At 36.8% G+C, this 21,061-nt stretch overlaps 1 protein-coding gene across 11 annotated transcripts in view; it reads right to left on the reverse strand.

Annotated features, from left to right (window-relative positions):
- SS18 (SS18 subunit of BAF chromatin remodeling complex) overlaps positions 1 to 21,061 on the reverse strand; it is a 117,769-nt gene that overhangs the window by 57,740 nt on the left and 38,968 nt on the right. For 3 of the 11 annotated variants that reach the window (XM_063699133.1, XM_063699135.1, XM_055368357.2), the window contains one exon: positions 4,353 to 4,437. In XM_063699133.1, coding sequence (XP_063555203.1) covers positions 4,353 to 4,427 — 75 coding nt within the window. In that variant the 5' untranslated portion in view covers positions 4,428 to 4,437. Of the gene's footprint in view, positions 1 to 4,352; positions 4,438 to 6,573; positions 6,693 to 13,698; positions 13,778 to 16,019; positions 16,319 to 16,706; positions 17,175 to 17,210; positions 17,457 to 21,061 lie in introns of those variants that run through there. The other 8 variants (XM_055368353.1, XM_004059264.5, XM_019014152.3 and 5 more) reach the window with 8 other exon arrangements.

Consider the following 21,061-nt stretch of genomic DNA (forward strand, 5'->3'; position numbering starts at 1 on the left):
TGTCTTGTAAATAAATATTCAGTGACAAAATGGGAAAATAATAAACATTATCTGTCACAAAGTAAAATAATCAAGAAAAAGCAGTTTGTGATTGAGTTGCCAGCTGAACTAGGCACCGTTTTCATTGAATACCACTTTTACTTGAAAGAACAATTGTTAACTGTATTTATCTAGGCATGGGTATTTGGCAGACATTTTCTCAAAAACAAACATGGTGAGCAAGAAAATCAACTAATAACATTTGTTGCCAAGATCAGATTTGAATTTCCAAGCAAGAACTTGGAATGTGCAAACTTATCTACGACCTTGAGCTTGACAGCATCCCCATACTTAGGCACTTTTCTGATGAGATTAGAGGTGATTTTAACCAATGTAGTCTTTGGTATCACACAGAAAAATGTTAATGTTTGGAAGAACTGTTTAACTCAGTAAACTTATACTTTCCAAATCACCAAAGCATGATGTTATAAAATTATACATGAGTAAAAATCTATTCAAAGTGTAATAAAGACCAATGGGCTTAAATGTACCAGAGTAAGAAAAATGTAATGATACAATTTAAGATTCCACACCACAACTAACCTTAAAAAAAAAAAAAAAAACTTATTGAGATCTGCTGTAATATCAAACAAGGTTATCCACAAAAATCTGAAAAGGCTATTAAAATATTCTTCCCCTTTCTAACTACAGGTCTGTGTGAGACTGCATTTTCTTCTGCTACAACCAAAACAAGATACTACAATAGACTGAATGCAGAAGTAGATGTGAAAATATAGTGTCTTCTATCAAGCCAGACATTTAACAGAAACTTACAAAAACGTAACATGACACCATTCATCTCACAGATAGTTATTTTTCCTTTAAAGAATGTTATTTATATTAACATGCAATAAGTTTATTATTTTTAACAAATTTTTTAGATTTGTTTTAATTTCACAACTGAGAAATATTTATATTAACAATATAACCTACATCAAGTTCTTTTAAGTCCTCAATAATTTTTAAGAATGTAACAGGGTTCTGAGACCAAAAGGTTTGAAAAATGCTGCAACAGAGCACAATCAAAACCAAAAGTTGATTCTTTGAAAAGACTTAAAAAACCCATAATAAACATCTGGCAAGAATGATCAAAAAATATTTCAAAGCAGAAGTCACAAATAATGACATTAAAAAGAAAATTATCACTACAGATAGTGTTGACATTAGGAAAATAAGATTATTTCAAGAGCTTTTACTTTATTTTCATGCTAATTAATGTTCAAATTTATTAAAATGCTAAAAACCACAACTTACCAAAATAGGCAATTTATAAAATATAGAAATTATCCTATAACAATTAAAGAAATAAGTAAATAAAAACTTCCTTGCAAAGAAAACTTCAGATTCAGATGGCTTTTCTAAAGAATTGTACCAATCATTTAACAAAGAAATAGAAATATTATGTAAATTCTTCTGGATAAGAAAAAGTAGAAAATTCTCCAGCTCCTTTTATAAAGCTAGCATAGCCTCAAAATAAAAACCAGACGAAGGCATTATAAGAAAGAAAAATTACAGGTCAATCACGCTCACAAACAAAGATGCAAAAATCCTAACCAAAATTTTAACAAACTGAATATAGCAATTTCTTTAAAAACACCATGACCAAGTGGGTCATCAACAAGTAGGTTAATTACAAGAATGCAAGATTGACTGAGCATTAAAAGTATATCAGTATATTTTACCACATTAACAGATTAAAGAAGAAAAAGTCTTATAATCATCTCATTCGATGCAATAAAACTACTTGATAAAATTTAACATCCATTCAAGATATAAATTTTTACTTAGCACATCAGAAACAGAAAGGAGCTTCCTTAATCTGACAAAAGTTATCTATGAAACACTACAGCAAACATCATACTTAATGGTCAAACAGTGAAAGCTTTCCCTTTGAGATCAGGAACAAGACAAGGATGTCCTCTATCACCACTTCTATTCAGGAATGTAATGGAGGTGATAGCCAGAGAAGTAAGGCAAGAAAAAGAAATAAAAGGTGTAAGGATTGACAAGAAAGAAACAAAACTGATTATTCACAAATGATATGATCATGAATACAGAAAACTGAAAGCATCTACAGAAAAACTTAGAAGCAAGAGTTGAACAAGAATGTGAGATTCAAATTAATTGCATTTCCACGTAAACAGCAAATGCAGCTAGAAAATACAACTTAAAAGACAAAGATTCGATTTAAAATGGCCTCAAAAAATATAAAGTATTAAATATCTAGCAATAAGCCCAATGAGAGATGTGCAAACCATCTACAGGGAAAAATCATAAAACTTCATTGACAGACATTAAAGAACTAAATAAATGAAAATATATGCAATGCTCACGATTTGGAAAACTCAATTTTGTAAAGATATCAAGTCTTCCCAAATTGATTTACAGTCAAGGTAATCTGAATGAAAATCCCTACAGGATTACGTATATGTGTATATAACCTGACATACTGATGTTTAAGTGTATATGGAAATGCAAAGAACCAACAGCCAAGATATTCTTGGAAAAAAAAAAAAGGAATAAGATTAAGTATAACAAGAGAGTGGAATTCATAAAAACAGACCAAGGAAACGATATAAACAGATCAGACACAGACCCACATATATACGGACACCTGATACAACATAGAGTGCATGACAAAATACCTTGTTTTTCCAAGAAATAATGATGGGACAAAAAACCACCCACATGGAAACAAATGAAACTGAACCTATTCCTCACATTATTCACGAAAATAAATTCTACCTAGCTGGTAGTCAAGTTGATGATAACTACCACATGAAGAACTATTTCAACTTCAAAACTAAATATACTGATTAAAATATCCCCAGTGGGATGTATCTTAGGGACAAGCATCTTATTGTTAGTGTTAGTTTTGGTACCATTACATTGTTATATGTTTTATACAAAGTAGCATAAAGCAAATCACAAAAACAAAGAAGCTATGAAATACTTGAGTCATGTCAGAGGAACACAGGAGCCAAATGAAGAGGCTTCCATTGATCAGAGAAACAAAATTTCAACATAACAAAGAAGGACTGCAAGGGATTTAAACATTAAAAATCCAAAAATGTATTAAATTCAGATAATAAAAACAAAAATATTAAAATGGTAACCTACACAGGTTGCTAGAGACCAACTCATTCTGAAAATTGATAAAGGGACAGAATCAAGCATTTATCATGACTTTCCTATGGGGACTCCCTAGTTTCAGGATAACCAAATATTTAATGAAAGGAAGTTTATCTTTTTAAAATAATTACAGCTAATAAATGCAAGAGGGATTATAAAATTAGAAATTCACCATTCTGTGATCCCAAAGTGAAATACAGGATCTGGTCCACAAGCATCAATGACCATTAAAACCATTAAGTGATAGGTAGACAGGGAACTTTATAATGGATTGATCAGGCTGGTATCAAGTATACCCATTGATCAATCTTAACATTACTAAAAATGGAACAACCAAACATGTTCTTCCTGATCTGATATTATGGGAAATACAAAGTACCGCCAACAAAATACTCTTACCAAAAATCTAAACCTCACTAATTAAGCCTCTCTAATTACCAGTTTACATGAAATAAGAGAAACAAAGGAACACGTTAAAGGACCATGAGAATACAATTAGCCAAATACAGAATGTTAAAAATTCTACACAATATATGACCCAGTTCCTTTAACAAATAAATGAAGATTTAAAAAGATAAAATGATACAGATTAAAAGAGACTAAGACACATATCAACCAATGCACTACGTGTACCTTGTTTGGATTCTGAGGCAAACAACTGTTTAAAAATTTAGAGTTTTTAATCGCTGCTCGGCCTTTTGGCTAAGATCAAGTGTAAAACATTTAGGTTTGTTTTAGATAACGGATAAAAATTGAAAATAGATTGAATATTGTAAGACAGAAAGAAATTATGGTTAACTTAGTTGGGTATGGGAATAGTCCTGTCTGACAGAGATGCATATGGAAATACAGTATTTACTGGTCAAATTGTAAGATGTCTGGGACTTGCTGTGAAACACTTCAGATTAACAAATTACTTGTGCAATTAAAAATTAAAATAGGTAGGTAGGTAAACAGGTAAACGAATATAACCTTCTCAGGGACAGAATCAATTTTAGGTGAATTCAAATTAAATATAAAAGCAAAACAAAGCTTTTAGATAACATAGAATACTTTCATGTTCTCAGAGTAAAGCAGGATTTACTAAACAAAACTTAAAAATCATTCAACAAAAAAAAAATGTGCCATACCATATGTAACTATAAAGATTGTCTACTTCACATGATTTTAAAGGTACTTACTGCTGGTAAAAGAGACTGCATATTTTGATTAGAATCTGCTATTGTAGCAAGGTATACCAAGTTTGTGTGCAACATCTGCTGATACCTATTAAAACAAAACAAGTATCAGTATTAAAAAATAATTTTCTTCCTACCTGCCTAAGTACAAACAGCACTATAATCATTTCTAAAGTTTCATTAAAAATTTGTTACCCGAACATCAATAGCACTTCAATTTTTCCTACACTGCAAAAGTTCCAAATAATAAATATTTAAATATAATGAGCTCAGAGATCTTGCCATGTATGCTAAATAGTGTTATAATTTTTTATATGCATATATATTTCAATCCACAAACCAATACTACGAGGCAGGAGCTCTTTTCTCCATTTTACAGATGAGAAACTAATGTTTAGAGAGGTTGATAACTTGTACATGACTGCATAGCTAGTAGATGGAATAACTGACATATGTAATAGGCCCATACTAGTACACTGAGTTTTTTTAAAAAGAACTAAATAAAGGAATCCAGTGAAATGTGCTTATCTCAGCTGGGCACCGTGGCTCACACCTGTAATCCCAGCCCTTTAGGAGCCCAAGGTGGGCAGATCACTTGAGGTCAGGAGTTCAAGACCAGCCTGGCCAACATGGTGAAACCCCTTCTCTCCTAAAAATACAAAAATTAGCTGGGCATGGTGGCACACGCCTGTAATTCCAGCTACTCAGGAGGCTGAGGCAGGACAACTGCCTGAACCCAGGAGGCAGAGGTTGCAGTGAGCCGAGATCATGCCATGCACTCCAGCCTGGGCAACAGAGTGGGACTCCATCTCAAAAAGAAAAAAAAGAAATATGCTTATCCCTTTCCTTCTGCCATTTTCATTTTGCTAAAAACCTCAAACCCAAGTACAGTCAATATGTTCTGCTAAAATTTAGGAAAGGAGGTGGGAACCACACCTTTTTTTCCTTTTCACTACTGTAGCAATGACCAACAATTTATGCCCACTGTGTTTATACTACCCATCTATCAGGACACAGCATATAAAGAAGGCAATAAATAGGCAATCTCCAACTACAGAAAAAAAGAGATATGCTAAAACAAAAGATGGAGGAAATGTTATAACGCCAACAACACTCAAGATTAACTTTAAGAAAATAAAGCAAATTCATTATCAGCATTATGTGGTTAAACATGCTTATTGTAATCTTACCTATGAATTAGTTTAGCTAAGCTTCTCTTCACAATTTTAACAAATTAACTGACAAAGCCATATTAAAATTAGCAGTGATCCAATCACTAGTGTTTTGTCTCAGTGCAGCCATATAAGCCCCATGAGTACAAACTTAAAACCTGCACCAAATTGTTGGGCTTTCTTAAAATTTCATTTACTAAAAATGCTAAATACAAATTAAAATAATAAGTTTTTTCAGCTAAAGTGCTCTAATTCAGATTCCAAATTAATTCATTTTCTAAAATAGACACCATAAAAGGAATCCGAATTCTTCTTTTGTTCATTTTTGGTTTTGTTTGTTTTTTTGAGACAAGGTCTCTCTCTGTCACCCAGGCTGGAACGTGTAGTGGTGTAATCATGGCTCACTGCAGCCTTGACCTCCTGGGCTCAAGCAATCCTCCCACCTCAGCCTCCCAAGTAGCTGGGCCCACAGGCACATGCCACCACACGGTGCTAAATTTTGTATTTTTAATAGACAGGGTTTCACCATGTTGCCCAGGCTGCTCTCAAATTCCTGAGCTCAAGCAATCAGCCAGCCTCAGACTCTCAAAGTGCTGGGATTACAGGCGTGAGCCACTGTACCCAGCCAAATCCTAGCATATTCTTTGCTACTTATTTTTCTCCTGTTACAAACAACAGGTTTCACAGCTTTTTTTTTTTTTAATAAGAAAGGAAAAAACACTATTTCTTGCTGACCTTAAAATAACGCTTTCACAAACAAGGCCACGCTTTTAATGCTTTGCCTCACATGGACGCTATGTTGTCCAATGAGACATGATACATCTTTGATAGTGAACTTTACATTAAATGGACAAAGTAATAATTATATTGTACTAAATTATACATAATGGTTAATTGTGTTGTTGAAATTCTTCAAGCAGCACTAACAGGGACCACTAGCTGGAACTATTTCATTATTCTGTAGAGATCTAGGAAGGAACTTAAAATATAGTGTTCCATATCTTGCCATTTTTTAAAAAACCAACAAGCCATTTTTAATTAGAACACATAACCTGCTTCAGTCTAGGCCTTCAAGTTTTCCTTTGCTTGAGTATTAGTATGGTTGCACGACATGAGATTTGCTGAGGACCACTGACCAAACCATACTAACAGATGTGGTTTATTCATGACCCTTTAAGAAAAAATTGTAGTATCATGTTGATTAGTACTTGACAAAGCCAGTGTGAAACTACTATTACATCCAATCTGCCACACTCTTAAGGTCTCATAATGTAAAATAATGGAGTTAAAGCAGGACACTGAAGTTGCCTGCAGTTTTAAAATCTATAAACCCAGCATCTTTTATGAAGTAGTTTCATTTTAAGACATTTGCCCAACCTTCTCTCAACTGTCAAATCTTTTCAATTTTTAATTGTGAAATAATTTTAAACTTACAGAAAAGTTTCAATAGCAAAAAGTCTTGTATATTTTTTTCTCCCAGATTCTCTAATGATTAGCATTTTACCACATTTTTCGTATCATCTCTAAATACACACACCAACACACACAGACATACATATACACTCCCTTTTTTCCAAAACCATTTGTGAGTCAGTAATACATTACTCCTAATACTTCAGTACTGGCTTTCCCAAAACAAGGCTATTCCCTCATATAACAGGACAACCATCATGGGGAAATTAACATTGATATATCATTACTATTTAATCCACAGAACTCATTCAAATTTCTCCAATTGCTCTAATACCTCCAAGTCATTTTCCCTCGTATAAGGAGGTAGGTAAAAATGAAAAATTTTAATTGGCCTTTTCTAACTTCAGTATGTTTATTTTCTGTAAAATTGCATTATTTTATAGCATTCATCAAATAAGTATATTCTTTTTTCTTTTGAGACAGAATCTCACTGTCAGCTAGGCTGGAGTGCAGTGGTGCGATCTTGGCTCACTTGTAATCTCCCCCTCCCAGGTTCAAGTGATTCTCCTGCCTCAGCCTCCCAAGCAGTTGGGATTACAGGTATCCACCACCACGTCCAGCCAATTTTTGTACTTTTAGTAGAGATGGGGTTTCACCATGTTGGCCAGGCTGGTCTTGAACTCCTGATCTTAGGTGATTTGCCCACCTCGGCCTCTCAAAGTGCTGGGATTACAGGCGTGAGTCACCACACTCAGCCCAATTAAACATATTCTAAGATGATTCAAGGTTCAAAGATGAACATTAACAAAAAAGTAGTAAATACTCATGTTATTTTATAACTTTGTATATAGGTCACCTAAAAAGCAATCAGCAAATACTCTAGGAGAATCTGGACTCAGGTGACAATACTGAAATGATAATAAAAATGATATTAAATATATTTTCCTCAGAAACTTTGAATATTTTTATTCTATATATAGTTACGTTTCTCACTGAAACAGTTTACTTTCTTAATGTTTTATTCCTAAAACAGTATATGTTGTGCCGGGCACAGTGGCTCACACCTGTAATCCCAGCACTTTGGGAGGCTGAGGCAGGAGGATCGCTTAAGCCCAGGAGTTCAAAACAAGCCTGGGCTACAAAGTGAGACCCTATCCCTACGAAAAAGTGAAAAATTAGCTGGGCATGGTGGCACGCACCTGTAGTCCCAGCTACTTAGGAGGCTAAGGTGGGAGGATCACTTGAGAACAGGAGGTTGAGGCTGCAGTGAGCCATTATCATACCACTTGCACTCCAGCCTGGGCAAAAGAGTGAGATTATGTCTTGAAAAACAAAACAAAAAAAAAGAGTATATGTTGATACGAGGAAAAAAAGGAGTATATAAGCTAAGGGCTGTTATAAAATATATTTAGTATTTTATTTTTGATGATGGTACTGTCCTGGTAAATATGACAAATATTCTCAAATACTCATGATTATTAACCTATTAAAAGAGACAGTTCACCTCCCACAGAGGCCATTAAGAGTAACTCATCAATTACTTTGAATAAAGTAAAATGGACACTATATTTGTTGACATAATTACAAAATTAAGCTGGAAGTAATTTCATTTTATAAAATAAACCTTACCTAGAAGCTATGAATATTTATTAGACAACAGGAATGCACTTTATAGAATAAAAGTTATCTTCCAAACTACAGATTTAAACAACTCTTTTAAATTACGATGAATGATCGACACTAATTTTTTTTGTTGTTTGAGATTTATGCAACTCTGGAATAGTTTGGACTCACTCTAAAATGCAAAAAATAAGAAATGATTTAAGCAAACATAGGTTGATTTAGAAAATGCGCAAATTAAACATCACAGTGAATCAGTAACACATTCTCACATGTGTTACCAGAATTTAAAGGAAGAGGGTCCAGGGACATGGGCTCCACAAGTGATTCAGACCACTGACTCACGAGTGTAATATTTGAATTTGTGTGTGTCTGCAGATAGTGTTGATAAAGCAACATACACAAAGGTACTACCACTGAAAAGTCTTTGGGTAGTAAGAATATGGTATTCATTCTCTTATTTTTACATATTTTTGTTTTCTAGTTTGCACATACTGCTTTCATAAAATACATAGTTATTTTTAATTTTAAAAAAAAACACAGTTTCAGGCAAAGTTATCACATCTTAAGGAGCTGTTAATTTAAAATTGGAGTATCAATTCCCAGATGGCTGTCATGTATTAACGTTTCTCTTTATTTTCCTTTTGCTTCTCCTACAATGAGAAACAGGAACACCCGTTAAGGTCGAGAGGAGGAGTTGTTTTTCTCTTTATTCACAAACCAATACTGACAACTTGAGAAAGAAAGAATATCTGAAGAACAAAAGAATAAAATTAAATCCACCAAAAAGGGCAGAATTTAAGATTCTCCCTAAGTCAATTTAAGCCCTATTTGCTTAAATTGTTCACCAAGTATATGTGAGAAAATGAGATCTAATCCAATATGTAGAGAATGAGGGAAATGATCATATATATATATATTTGAAAAAGTTGAAAATTTTGCTGACTCAGTTGGTTCTAGACCTAAACATACACTATCCGTGACATATACTACCCTTGACTCCGTGTGGAGTTCTTAAAAACCAAAGGTAAAAATAATTTCAGTTATTCATCACTTAACAATGCGGATACATTCCGAGAAATGTGTTGTTAGGTGATTTCATCGTTGTTGTGCAAACGTCATCAAGAGTACTTACACAAACCTAGATGGTATAGCTTACTACACACCTAGGCTATACAGTATAGCTTATTGCTCCTAGGCTACAAACCTGAAAAGCCTTTTACTGTACTGAATACTGTTGGCTGTACTGTACTGAATGGTATTTGTTTATCTACAATTATCCAAATAGAAAAGGTGCAGTAGGAAGATGGTATTATAATCTTATGGGTATTATAGTACAAATATGGTATTATAATCTTTCGGTCTATTGTTGACCAAAAGAGCATTAGGTAGCGCATGATTGTATTCTAATAAGTGCCTCTAAGCTTTAACATTCCATGGCTGACTTGAGGAATTGATCTCCTTACTATCCACAGTTAAACCAAAGAAGTAGATCAGCTAGTTAATTTTTTAAAGAACATTCTCAAATATATGGACAAGATTCATCTAAGCAATAATATATGTAATGGAAACAATCAGATAAAATGCAAAACATACAAGAGATTGAACAGTAAGATAACCTGGCACTCAGATCTTAGTTTCTAAACATCATTCTCCAAAAAAAGAACCAGGGCTTGGAGAAACGGGTGACTACCCACCTGCACAGGAAAAAAAACCCAGGATGAGCCTAAAACATTTTGTGGTATAAGAAAATAAGTAAATGTTCAAAAAATAATGAAGACATATCAAGAAGCCAGCTTGAGGGGCTCCCACTGGCCAGATCTGGAAGAATTAAAGAAAATAAATAATAAAGTAAGAGATTATAACCTAGAGAATACAGTAATAATGTTTAAGTCCATTTAGAGATAAATAAGTGAAGAATGAAGGAATAGGAGAAGAACAAATTTCTTCCTCACAGTAGGACTTAAGTAAACGTAAAAGGAATGATAGATTTAGTCATCATTTGGTAACCACTTAAAGTGATAACTATTTTAGGCAAAAATCATTGGATTTTTAGTGGATGCTAAAATTAGTGTGTTGAAGTATGATGAGAAACAATGTAAATGCGCCTCAAGGTATTAGATACATATGAATTACAAGAAATAGCAACTTTATGGTGAACAAACCATAAAGTTATGATACCACCTTAGTTAAGATACCACCTTAACTAAGTCATCAAAGTTATCACCAATATTGGGACAAACTACTAACATATGGCTACTGAGGATGCACTGTGAAGGACACAATATCACGTCAGTGGTACTTCTGCTAAAAGTGTATAGTGTGAATTTAATCATGGGAAACACCAGTCATATCCTAAATGAGGGACATTCCACAAAACTACTGGTCTATACTATTCAATAATGTCAAAATCATGGAATATTTTTAAAAGACCCCCAGATTAAAGTATACTTAAGAGACAAGACAAATACAACACCAGATCCTGTACTGGACCCTGGACCAGAAAATATGCACTAATAAGACAACTGGCAAAATTCAAAAAAGCCCTAAATATTAGATAATAGTATTGCATTCTTGATTTTAACAATTATACTCTGGTAATTTAAGAATATGTGCTTGTTTTTAGGAAATACACACTGAGGTTATTAAAACAGGGATTCATATCTGCAATTACTCTCAAATGTTTCTAAAAAACAACATGGGGGAGAAATGAATAAAAAAGCAAGTGGGCTATGTTATCGTTTGAAAAACTTCAGTGCAGCGCATACAGGAATTCTTTGTACTATCTTTGAAACATTTTTGTAAGTGTGAAATTATTTCAAAACAAAAAGGCTTTTTGTTTTTCTTGTTGGCGGTGTTAAGTAGAAACAGATATCACTGTTGCCCAGGCTGTTCTCAAACTCACGTCGTCAAAGCGATCCTCCCACCTCAGCCTCCCAAAGTGCTGGGATTTCAGGCATGAACCATCGTGCCTGGCCAAAACAAAAAGTTCTTTAAGACACCACTTTTCAGCAACTGGATGTGCAAAAATATTTTAAAGATGTCTAATATCCACTGCTCACAGGGGTAGCTGAAAGCTAGGACTCTAAAAACCTGGCTGGGAGAAAGCAAACCAATACAATCTTTTTGCTGGCTAATTTGGCAACTTAGTATGGTCTTTAACCCAGTAATTCCATTTCTAAAAGTGAACCTACATAAATATTAAAAACAACAATATCTATAGACGTGTATGCATAAATATGAATGCATATATGTAAATACACAGAAAAATGTTTGGAAGGATACATACTAAAGCATTAGAAGCAGTTACCCCTATGGAGGGGAAGGAGATAAGACAGTGGCATGCAAAAGGTGACTTATCTCCACAAACTTATACTTTATAATTTTTTTTTTACGATAACCATATATGACTTTTTACATTTAAAAATACTTTTAAACAAAGGGGAAAAAGTAATGGAAACTTGGAATTAAATAGAGGGTAAATCAAATGACAGCAAGAGACCAATACAATGTGAAGACCAAACAAAGCAAGGGCCAAGGTTGGTGGGAATTATCTGCCTGAGGATACACCAGTGAAGTCTCTAGGAAAGACAGATGCATCCCAAAACAAGGATGAGAATAAAATAGTCAGCCCTCAGTATCCACAGATTCCACATCCTTTAACCAACCATGCATTGAAAATATTCTGAAAGAAAAAAGAACATGTAGGCTTTTTTCTTATTATTCCCTAAACAATATAGTATAACAAGTAGTTACAGAGTATTTACATTGTATTAGGTATTATGAGCAATCTAGAGAATATTTAAAGTTTACAGGAGGATGTGAGTAGGTGATATGCAAATCCGATACCATTTTATATCAGGGACACGGGCATCTGGGACTTTGGTATCCATGGGGAGTCCTGGAACCGATTCACCATGGCTACCAAGGGTCAACTGTATTCTACAGCTGTGTTGACCAATATAGCAGCCACTACACACAGTAAAATATGGCTAATCCAAAATGAGATGTGTTATTAAAGCAAGATACACAATAGGTTTCCAAGATTTAGAACAACAAAGAAAAGAATGCAATATATCTCAATATCTTTATGCTAATTGTATACTGAAATGATACTATTTTGGAAATAATAGGTTAAATAAAAAGTATTACTAATACTAATGTCATCTGCTTTTTACTCATTTACTGTGTCTACTAGAAAATTTAAAATCACACATGTGGCTCCCATTTATATTTCTAATGGACAGTGCTGTTCTATTCTAATTACTTTTGATAATATATTCAACTTATTCTACCACATCAGATTCTATTAGGACATACTATTTACTTCAGATACATCACTTCAAAGTAAGAAAGTTTGGCCCTTATGAATGACAATCAGTTCTCTATTTATTAGATATAAGCTTTGTTTTCTCCACCACATACATGGATGCAACTCAATACCCTATATAAATCAAGACCTAACTTTCCCACAGATCAGACTATACATATATTTGAAGTCATTATTGTATAATGCAGGGTAAGAAGTATAAGAAACGAAGTGATACCCAATCTCCTCCCAAAGAAAGTTTTCTTTTATAAATTAACAAGTCACACAAAAGCTTGTACACAAATGTTCATAGCAGTATTATTCAAAATTAGTCAAAAGTACAAACAACACAAATGGCCATCACCGATGGATAAATAAAATGTGGTACAGCTGCATAACGGAAAAAAATACTTGCCAATAAAAAGGAATGAGGTACTGAAACATGGTTCAACATGGATGAACCTCAGAAGTATTACACTAAGTGAAAAATGTGAGTCAAAACTGACCACATAGTACATCAATCCATCTATATGAAATGTCACAACAGGCAAACTCACACAGAGAGTAGATTAGTGGTTGTCACGGGGTGAGGGGTGGGGGATAGTGACTGCCAAAGGATACCCAGTGTCTTTTGGGGATGTTAAAAATGCTGTAAAACTGACTAACGTAATACCAGCACAACTCTATGAATATACTAAAAAACACTGAATTGTACACATTAAAATAGGTGAATTGTATGGTATGTGAATTATATCTCAATAAAGCTGTTAGTAAAAAGTAAAAAATTAACCAATACAAAAAACTGAATAAAAAAAAAGTTTCTTATCAATCTTACTGAGAACACTCTGAGGTCTTTCCTTTATTCTGAGAGTCCATTATACACTGAATAAGATGGTTATTGTCATCCAACATCTGAAACAGAATTAGAAATGGTTTAGCATAAAACTAGTGCATCAAGTAAAATAAAAAACTAGAAAATTCAGAAAGGGAGGGCATTAGTAAATACTGCTTGTACAAGAACTCTAAAGCGTATCCCTTAACAAAATACTGTCCCCTGCAAACAATCATTACTATCATAAATCATTAAGCAAACATGGAAACATAAAAAAAACAAAATTTCCTTAAAATGACTTTGTTAATGTTGCTACCCGCTGTTACAAAGTATTTTAAAATTCATTTTAATAAATATAATTTAAAGCAACATTAGTGTATCAGCAGCTCTCTTGCATAAAATTTCATTACGTACTGTTTAAATCTCTTGTAAAAATATGCCATGCACAGTTCATACGGACAATCTTTTCAATAACTGAGTTTTTTCCCTTCAGATTTCTAGAAATGTTTCATCTATACAGAAACTGAATCCCCTTGGGTCCTTTTAATATATATGACAGCTCACCACAAAAAAAATCTTACTTTTACACCTTTGGAATGATATCGTGTTTAATCAATAATGTTTTAATATTCCAATTATTCTCCCTCTGAATAAACAAGCCCAGAAGGGAAAATCTGAATTCTTTTATATCAAACATTTAATTACCTCTGCTATCTGTAATAGAAGCTTTAGCCAATTAAGACTAAAAGTTAAGAGTCCGAGTTGGCTTTTCATCATTCTAATGCTTTGGAGCAGTAAAGAAAAATTCTGTCCTTCTCCAGAATGAAATAAATACATGAAAACTTCAGCCCAGGAGTCTTGATGAGGTAGCTGGTTAGTTTCCAAGTTTTATAACAGCATGGTTTTGTGACTCTCCAATTATGAGATAATAATTAAACATAATAATTTCTATGCATGTATATCTGTTACAGACTTTATGAGTTTACTTCATAATTATGCTGTCTCAAAAGTTTAATAGGAAAAACATACCGATTTATCATTCTATCATCTTTTAACATTCAAAGCAATCTTGGCTTTGAGGGTTAAATAATTCATCTAAGTAAAGTGGAGCTGAAGAAAGAGTACTGATTGTAGCAATTAAAAGGCCAGTTAGTTTCAGTGCCAGTTTTGCCATTTTGAGCAAGTCACTTAAGTTTTCAGGGGCTGATTCAGCTGTAAGATCAAGGGACTCAGGAGATGCTCCTCCAGAACCTGCCCCACCCTACCAGGATTCAAAAGTATTAGCACAATACCATAATCACGCGATCTAAATAAAAGGAACATCCATTTAACATTAACTGTCACTTTTTTATGCACGTGAATCATAATCTTCACTTACTGGGGGAAAAAAAAAACCACTAACATGATCTGCTAATAAATGCAGTTATTTCTTAAATAGAATCATTGGATGACCAAAAAAAGTCCTTAAAAAGCACGAATCCAGTCCTCAACCTAATGATTTCACAACTTATTATCTCTAGTATATTCCTCAAACTATTGAACTTCACCATTAAAATATCTGTCTCACATCTAATATCAATCTCTCCCATTGTAGAATAAGCCAATTAATTTGGAGCCCATTTTTCTGTTCAGCTGAGAATGGAAAATAATTGATCAGCATCCTCCGAATTAATTATTATCCATGATAAATATCTTCAGACTTATGTAACAGAAACTATAGAAAAAAAGAAAAACTCTGGACTTTTCCTGTGTACAAAAATAAAAAAGGTGAGCCCTCCAGAAACTCAGTTTTGCTTGAGTATGTACTTGGAGCTGTTTGCCAGGCTGCAGACTTAACTCAGAGCACTATATGAAAGCACTGCATTTCCAGGCACTGCCAAGCCCGTTTGTTCATAAAATAAAGCAACAGTTGGGCAAATGTCAAAAGCCACACTACGAAAAACCTGACAGTAAACAGAAACCGATTAGCATAATCTACGTGGTCTGAGTGGTACTAAAACTTGACCTTTTTTTCTATTCTGATCTTTGCTACACAGCATAAAACAAAACAAAAATATTTAAAGTAAACTGCTAAATACAGCAGCAACTTCTGAAAGTCTAGGTCAGTAAAATTTAGAATGCTGCCTTGCTTGTAGGCAACAAGGGGTAGAGGACAATAAAGAACCTTTGTGTTCCGACTGGCAGTAACACAGCAGCGACTGCAGCAGCTCTATCCTTTAAAAAGGAGGCAGCTCCCTGTGTATTTAACACGACTTATATTAACTGGTCACGACAGTCTCCACCATTAGACTGTAAGCTCCAGGAAGGCAAGGACCATGACTCACCACAGTAGCCTCAGCGCCTAAAATATGCGCTCAGTAAATATTTGCTGCAGAATAAATGAATAGGCGGCGACGTAGAAGGGAAGAAGAGGCTCTGGGGATAACCCCAGAGTCCATGGGGACCTTCCTTGCCCGCTCCTCAAACTCTACTAAGGTTCCCTCCAGCGTTCCCCAAGTCCTCCTGAGAGCTCCCAAACTCGGCTGAGTTTGCAGGGCGGCGACCAGCGCTCCGACTTCCCCTCTGCCTGCCGCGACCCGCGGTGTGGTCCGCACGAAGCAGCCGCGGCGCGCGGGGCGGGGCGACGCCAAAGTAACTCCGGAGCAACGCGCGGGGCCGCCGGGCCGACACACGCCCTTCCCTGCGCGGTCGCCGCCGGGCGCACGCGCCCCGCAGCCCGAACGCCGCCCCATCCCTAGAGAAATCAGGCGGCGGCTGTTTGGGCTTTTGTGTCTGTAGAAAAACCCGTAAATGCGTGAAAGACTACGAGAAAAACCGGTTCACCCTCTTCCGCCACCCACTCAGGCACAGCCAGCAGGCCGGGTTCCCAAACACTGCTGATTCCCAGCAGGCCCGCCTCCGCCTCGGCCCCTGGCCCGGCCCGGTCGACTCCGGGCCCGGCCCTTCCCCCCGCCGTCTGTCTCTCCCAGAGGCGGGAAGGGCCTGGCATCCCCAATCCCGCGCGGTTTCACCTTCTGAATCGCAGCGGGAGTGATCTCCCCCTTGCCTCGCTGCCTCGGGGCCGCGAAAGCCACAGACATGTTGCCGCCGTCACCACTATCGGCAAGTCCCGAGCGCTCCGGGTGAACGGCAAACTGGGGGAGAGACGCCGGCCTCTCGGGCTGAACCACCTCGGGAATGCGGGGAGGGGGGATGCTCCGGGGCCAAGCGGACGGGCGGCGGGGCAGGCCTGAAGGAGGCACTCTGGCCCAGGGACGTCTCGCTTCTGCGCACTCTGGGGGACCCCTAGCCCCGGCCGAACTTTCTTGACCGTCCTCGCATCCCCCGAGCTCTCCTTATGGGCACCCCCTGGCCCTTTGCGCTAATGGTAGAGTCGCGCCCTAGTCCTCCCTCCGCTTCAGCGATTCAGGAAATGGTCCCGCCGCCGCGGGAGAAGGAGAGGCTGGGGCAGCCCCTGTCACAGGAAATGCGAGCGGCCCAAGCCGGCCCGCCCCCTTCGCGCCGTTGCAACTTGCCTCCCTCTCCGGCCCTCTGAAGCGTCTCCCCGACTGTGTTGCAGAGCGTGCCGTAGACCTAGTTCAGCTTTTCTAACTTCCTCCTTACTTACGCCTCCTGGCAAGAAGTGGCCGCCCCGAGTTGTCCCGGCAGCCCGGAGAGGGGAGGAAGGTCAAGACTCGGGAGTTCGTGCAAATCCGTGGAGCATCTGCCGAGATAGGGCAGAGGTGGAAGGACAAGGTGAACGCGGATTCGCTGGTTTAAATGGCTCGGCTACGCCCCAAATGCGCACCTCCGAGTCCAGTCTCGTACGCACGCACAAAGTCGTGCCTAACAATTGGAAAGTAACCCTGACCCGAAACCGGGTCACCAAGGTTGTGTCCAGTGCTCAGGGGCAATCGGCCAGCTTGGCTGGAGCGGACAGAGAAGAGCTCGCCTCTTGGGACAAACCCTTAGCAGGAAAGTGGGTCGATTTCGTCTGACTTGGCTTTTTGGAATTAAGTTGTGAAACAGGGCATCCTCACTCTCTGTTTTTTAAGAGAGTACTTACTTAGTGCCTTGTAAATTAGGCCCAAGCTGCCAGGCTTCAAGTCAGTGTAAGGGAAAAAGGCAAAGTTTTCAAATTATGGAAGGAACACGGACAAATGTGGGTTTTGTGTTGCCGTGGGGTTTTAAAGTATTCTGTAAATTTAGACTTCCATATAACACAAAGGGAAAGGTTATATAAAGTGTTACCCAACGTTAATGAATAATAAAAAATATTTCCATTTTTTATAGAAATTGGAAAAATAAAGAAAAAATACATTATTTTAAAAATTTAATCACTTGAGGCCAGGAGTTTGAGACCAGCCTGGGCAACAAAGTGAGACCTCTGTCTCTACAAGAATTTTAAAAATTGGCTGGGTATGGTGGTGTGCACCTGTAGTTCCAGCTACTAAGGAGGCTGAGGTGGAAGAATCACTTGAGCCCAGGGGGTGGAGACTGCAGTAAGCCATGACTGCCCCACCACACTCCACCCTGGGTGACACAGCAAGACCCTGTCTCAAAAAAAAAAAAAAAAGAAAAATTAAGTATCAAATAAATGCTTTTCACAAAAATGTCAAGAATTTCATTGATTAAATGCATTGTTTGTTAGGCTTTATACTGGAAACCTAGGGTACGATTGTGAATAAGCTGGACATGGAAACTCCTCTCAAGGAGCTTATACACTAATGGGACTAACAGACCAGAAACAAACAAATATGTATATATGCAAAGTCCCAAGAAAAACTAGCCAAAAAAAAGGGAGGGGGGGAACTAACAGAATGACAGGGACACTTACATGAGTTAGTGTGAAAAGTCTTCCCGATTATATTTAAACTGGGACCTAAAGGATGAAGACTCAAGCTGTCAATAAGAATAAAGGGAAGAAAGTTTATGCTCCTACTGACAGCAATTACTCTTAAAAATTTAATTGTTATCTTTCACTATTGTAAGCCTTGAAGAAAACACTCTGGTATAGCTGGACTTAAGGTAATCACACCAAATTGGAAAACTTCTGTCAAATTTCGAAACCAATACTTGACTACCACTATCACTGTGCACTCAACACCTAGCATGCAGAGTCATGTCTCAATGCTTTACACAAAAGTACCTTAGTACTTAGTAGCTAAGAACAGTATTTCAATAGGAAACATGAATCGTAAATAGTCCTACTGCTCCAGTTCTGTGCATTTGGCAGATAGCACTGAAACTTCAAAGGGCAACATGAACCAATAGGAACACTTGTCTAATTTCCATATACCAGCAAAAAAATAAGTAGTCCAAGGGGGCTTCTATTCCAGGGAGGCACCTGGAGCTAGTTACCTTCTTTATTTAAATTACAGCTTCCCAAAGGTGAGAAAGGGAAATCCACTGAAAACAGGTTACAGTTGGCCTGAGGTGTTTATTTCTTCAGAGTAGCAGGGTAGGGCCCAGAGAACCCATAGCCTGCAGGCACAGATAGCCACAGTCTTTTCTGTGACACCATGTATGCCATAAAGATACCATTATTTTCTGTGTCTGATCACATGAAATCAGTCGAAAAGCATTGTTCTATAAGTCCAGCCAGAAATACAAATGATCTCCTTGAGAGAGGATGCTTAAAAAGAACTACTTCACCCTCAAGCTTCCTTGCTAAAACCCAATCAATCCAATCAGTTAGCCTGACCTGGAAAAATAGAAAATTCGGAAAGAGGAAAGATTGAGACTGAAGCCTGGAAGATCTTTCTTAAAATTTTGGGGCCTTTGTAATTTAAGAGTCCTGAGCTAGGGGATACTTAGGGGAACATAATAAGTCCCGTCTCACCTGACCGCTAGTTTTAAGAGGAATCCCAAGGTAGACTGAGTGGCAGTAGAGTTGGTAGAAGGAGTAGAATAAACAGTCCCTAGCATTTAGTTACGAAGAAAAGGAGAACAAATATGGGAAGTTGGCCTAAGACTGGGAAAGGACTCTAAGGACTTAAAGGTAAGCTACTCAGGCAACCATCTCCCCAACCAAAAAAATCAGTCCCACTATTTAAACTGCTCTTGAATGAGAGACATCTAAAGAAGGAATCCAACTCACATAACCAAGAGGTAGAAGGAGTTTGGAATAATCCTAAATTGAAGAACATATACAGTGGGTCAGAATAAGAAAAATAATCTGTGTGAACAGTTAATTCTTGATTACTCACACTAATGAATATGAAGTAGGCAGATTTAACAAAGATTAAAAAAATAAAATTGTTCATGTTTGATTTTTTATTTCAATTTTTAAACTGTTTTATATAAATTTGTACTCCTTAAAATACATCCCCGCCCCATACACACGCACACATATATATTTGAGGCAGGGTCTCACTCTGTCACCCAGGCTGGAGTGTGGCACAATTTCAGCTCATTGCAGCCTCGACTTCCCAGGCTGAAACGATCCTCTCACCTCAGCCTCCCGAGTAGCTGGGACTACAGGCATGCACCGCCATGCCTGGGTAATTTTTGTATTTTTTGACAGAGACAGGGTTTTACCATTTTTTTCAGGCTGTTCTCGAACTCCTTTACTCCTGGTCTCGATCCACCCACCTTGGCCTCCCAAAGTGCTAGGAGAACAGACATGTGCTACCACACCTGACCGTGTATTCCTTAAATATATTTTTATGAATTGACAAAGCGAAGTGCTCCTGTAATATGTTCAATATTTAGTGAAACTATATAATCATGGCATTAAAAATTACCTTAATCCACAAAAAATATGTACGAATAGGTAACTAAAATAATCTTGCTTTCATACAAGCATTTCTTTAATATGTATTGTTTTAGAATTAATAGAGTATCTGCACTACTAAATGTGCTGATATTTTAAGCCCCTGAGCTGTCATAAATTCTTAGAATACATTGAGAAGGCATAGACCAAGCCTGTCTGCTCATAACTGGGCTCAGAGCAAAACCCCTCAGGTAATATCTTTCAAAATATTTCTGTTCACAGTCCCTGTGGCATTTGATGAGTCAATTTGAGTTGTGGATCCCACAGATTTCAAGACTGTAAAGAAAGAAGCATACATCTATATATTTATATAATCATTATTCAGGCAAGAACAAATCACCTTTCCCAATTCTCCATAAAGGACTTTTATTTTTGATACTATGGATGATTTCATTCAAAGTAGACTATAACAAAGCCTATTGGAGGCATTTTCATCTCTTCTTATAGTACCAAATATAGAATTAATTATGAACTGAATCAATTATATTTTTGGGTTTAATGATATAGAAAAGTATTGCTTTTAAAAAAAATTAGTTCCTGTGGAAAGCTTTCACTCTTTGTGAAAGATGTATAGGTTTGGAGTTCCCAATTCTTCTACCCATGGCATAATAC

This window comes from Gorilla gorilla, chromosome 17 (assembly GCF_029281585.2).
Source record: "Gorilla gorilla gorilla isolate KB3781 chromosome 17, NHGRI_mGorGor1-v2.1_pri, whole genome shotgun sequence".
NCBI classification, from domain to species: Eukaryota; Metazoa; Chordata; class Mammalia; order Primates; family Hominidae; genus Gorilla; species Gorilla gorilla.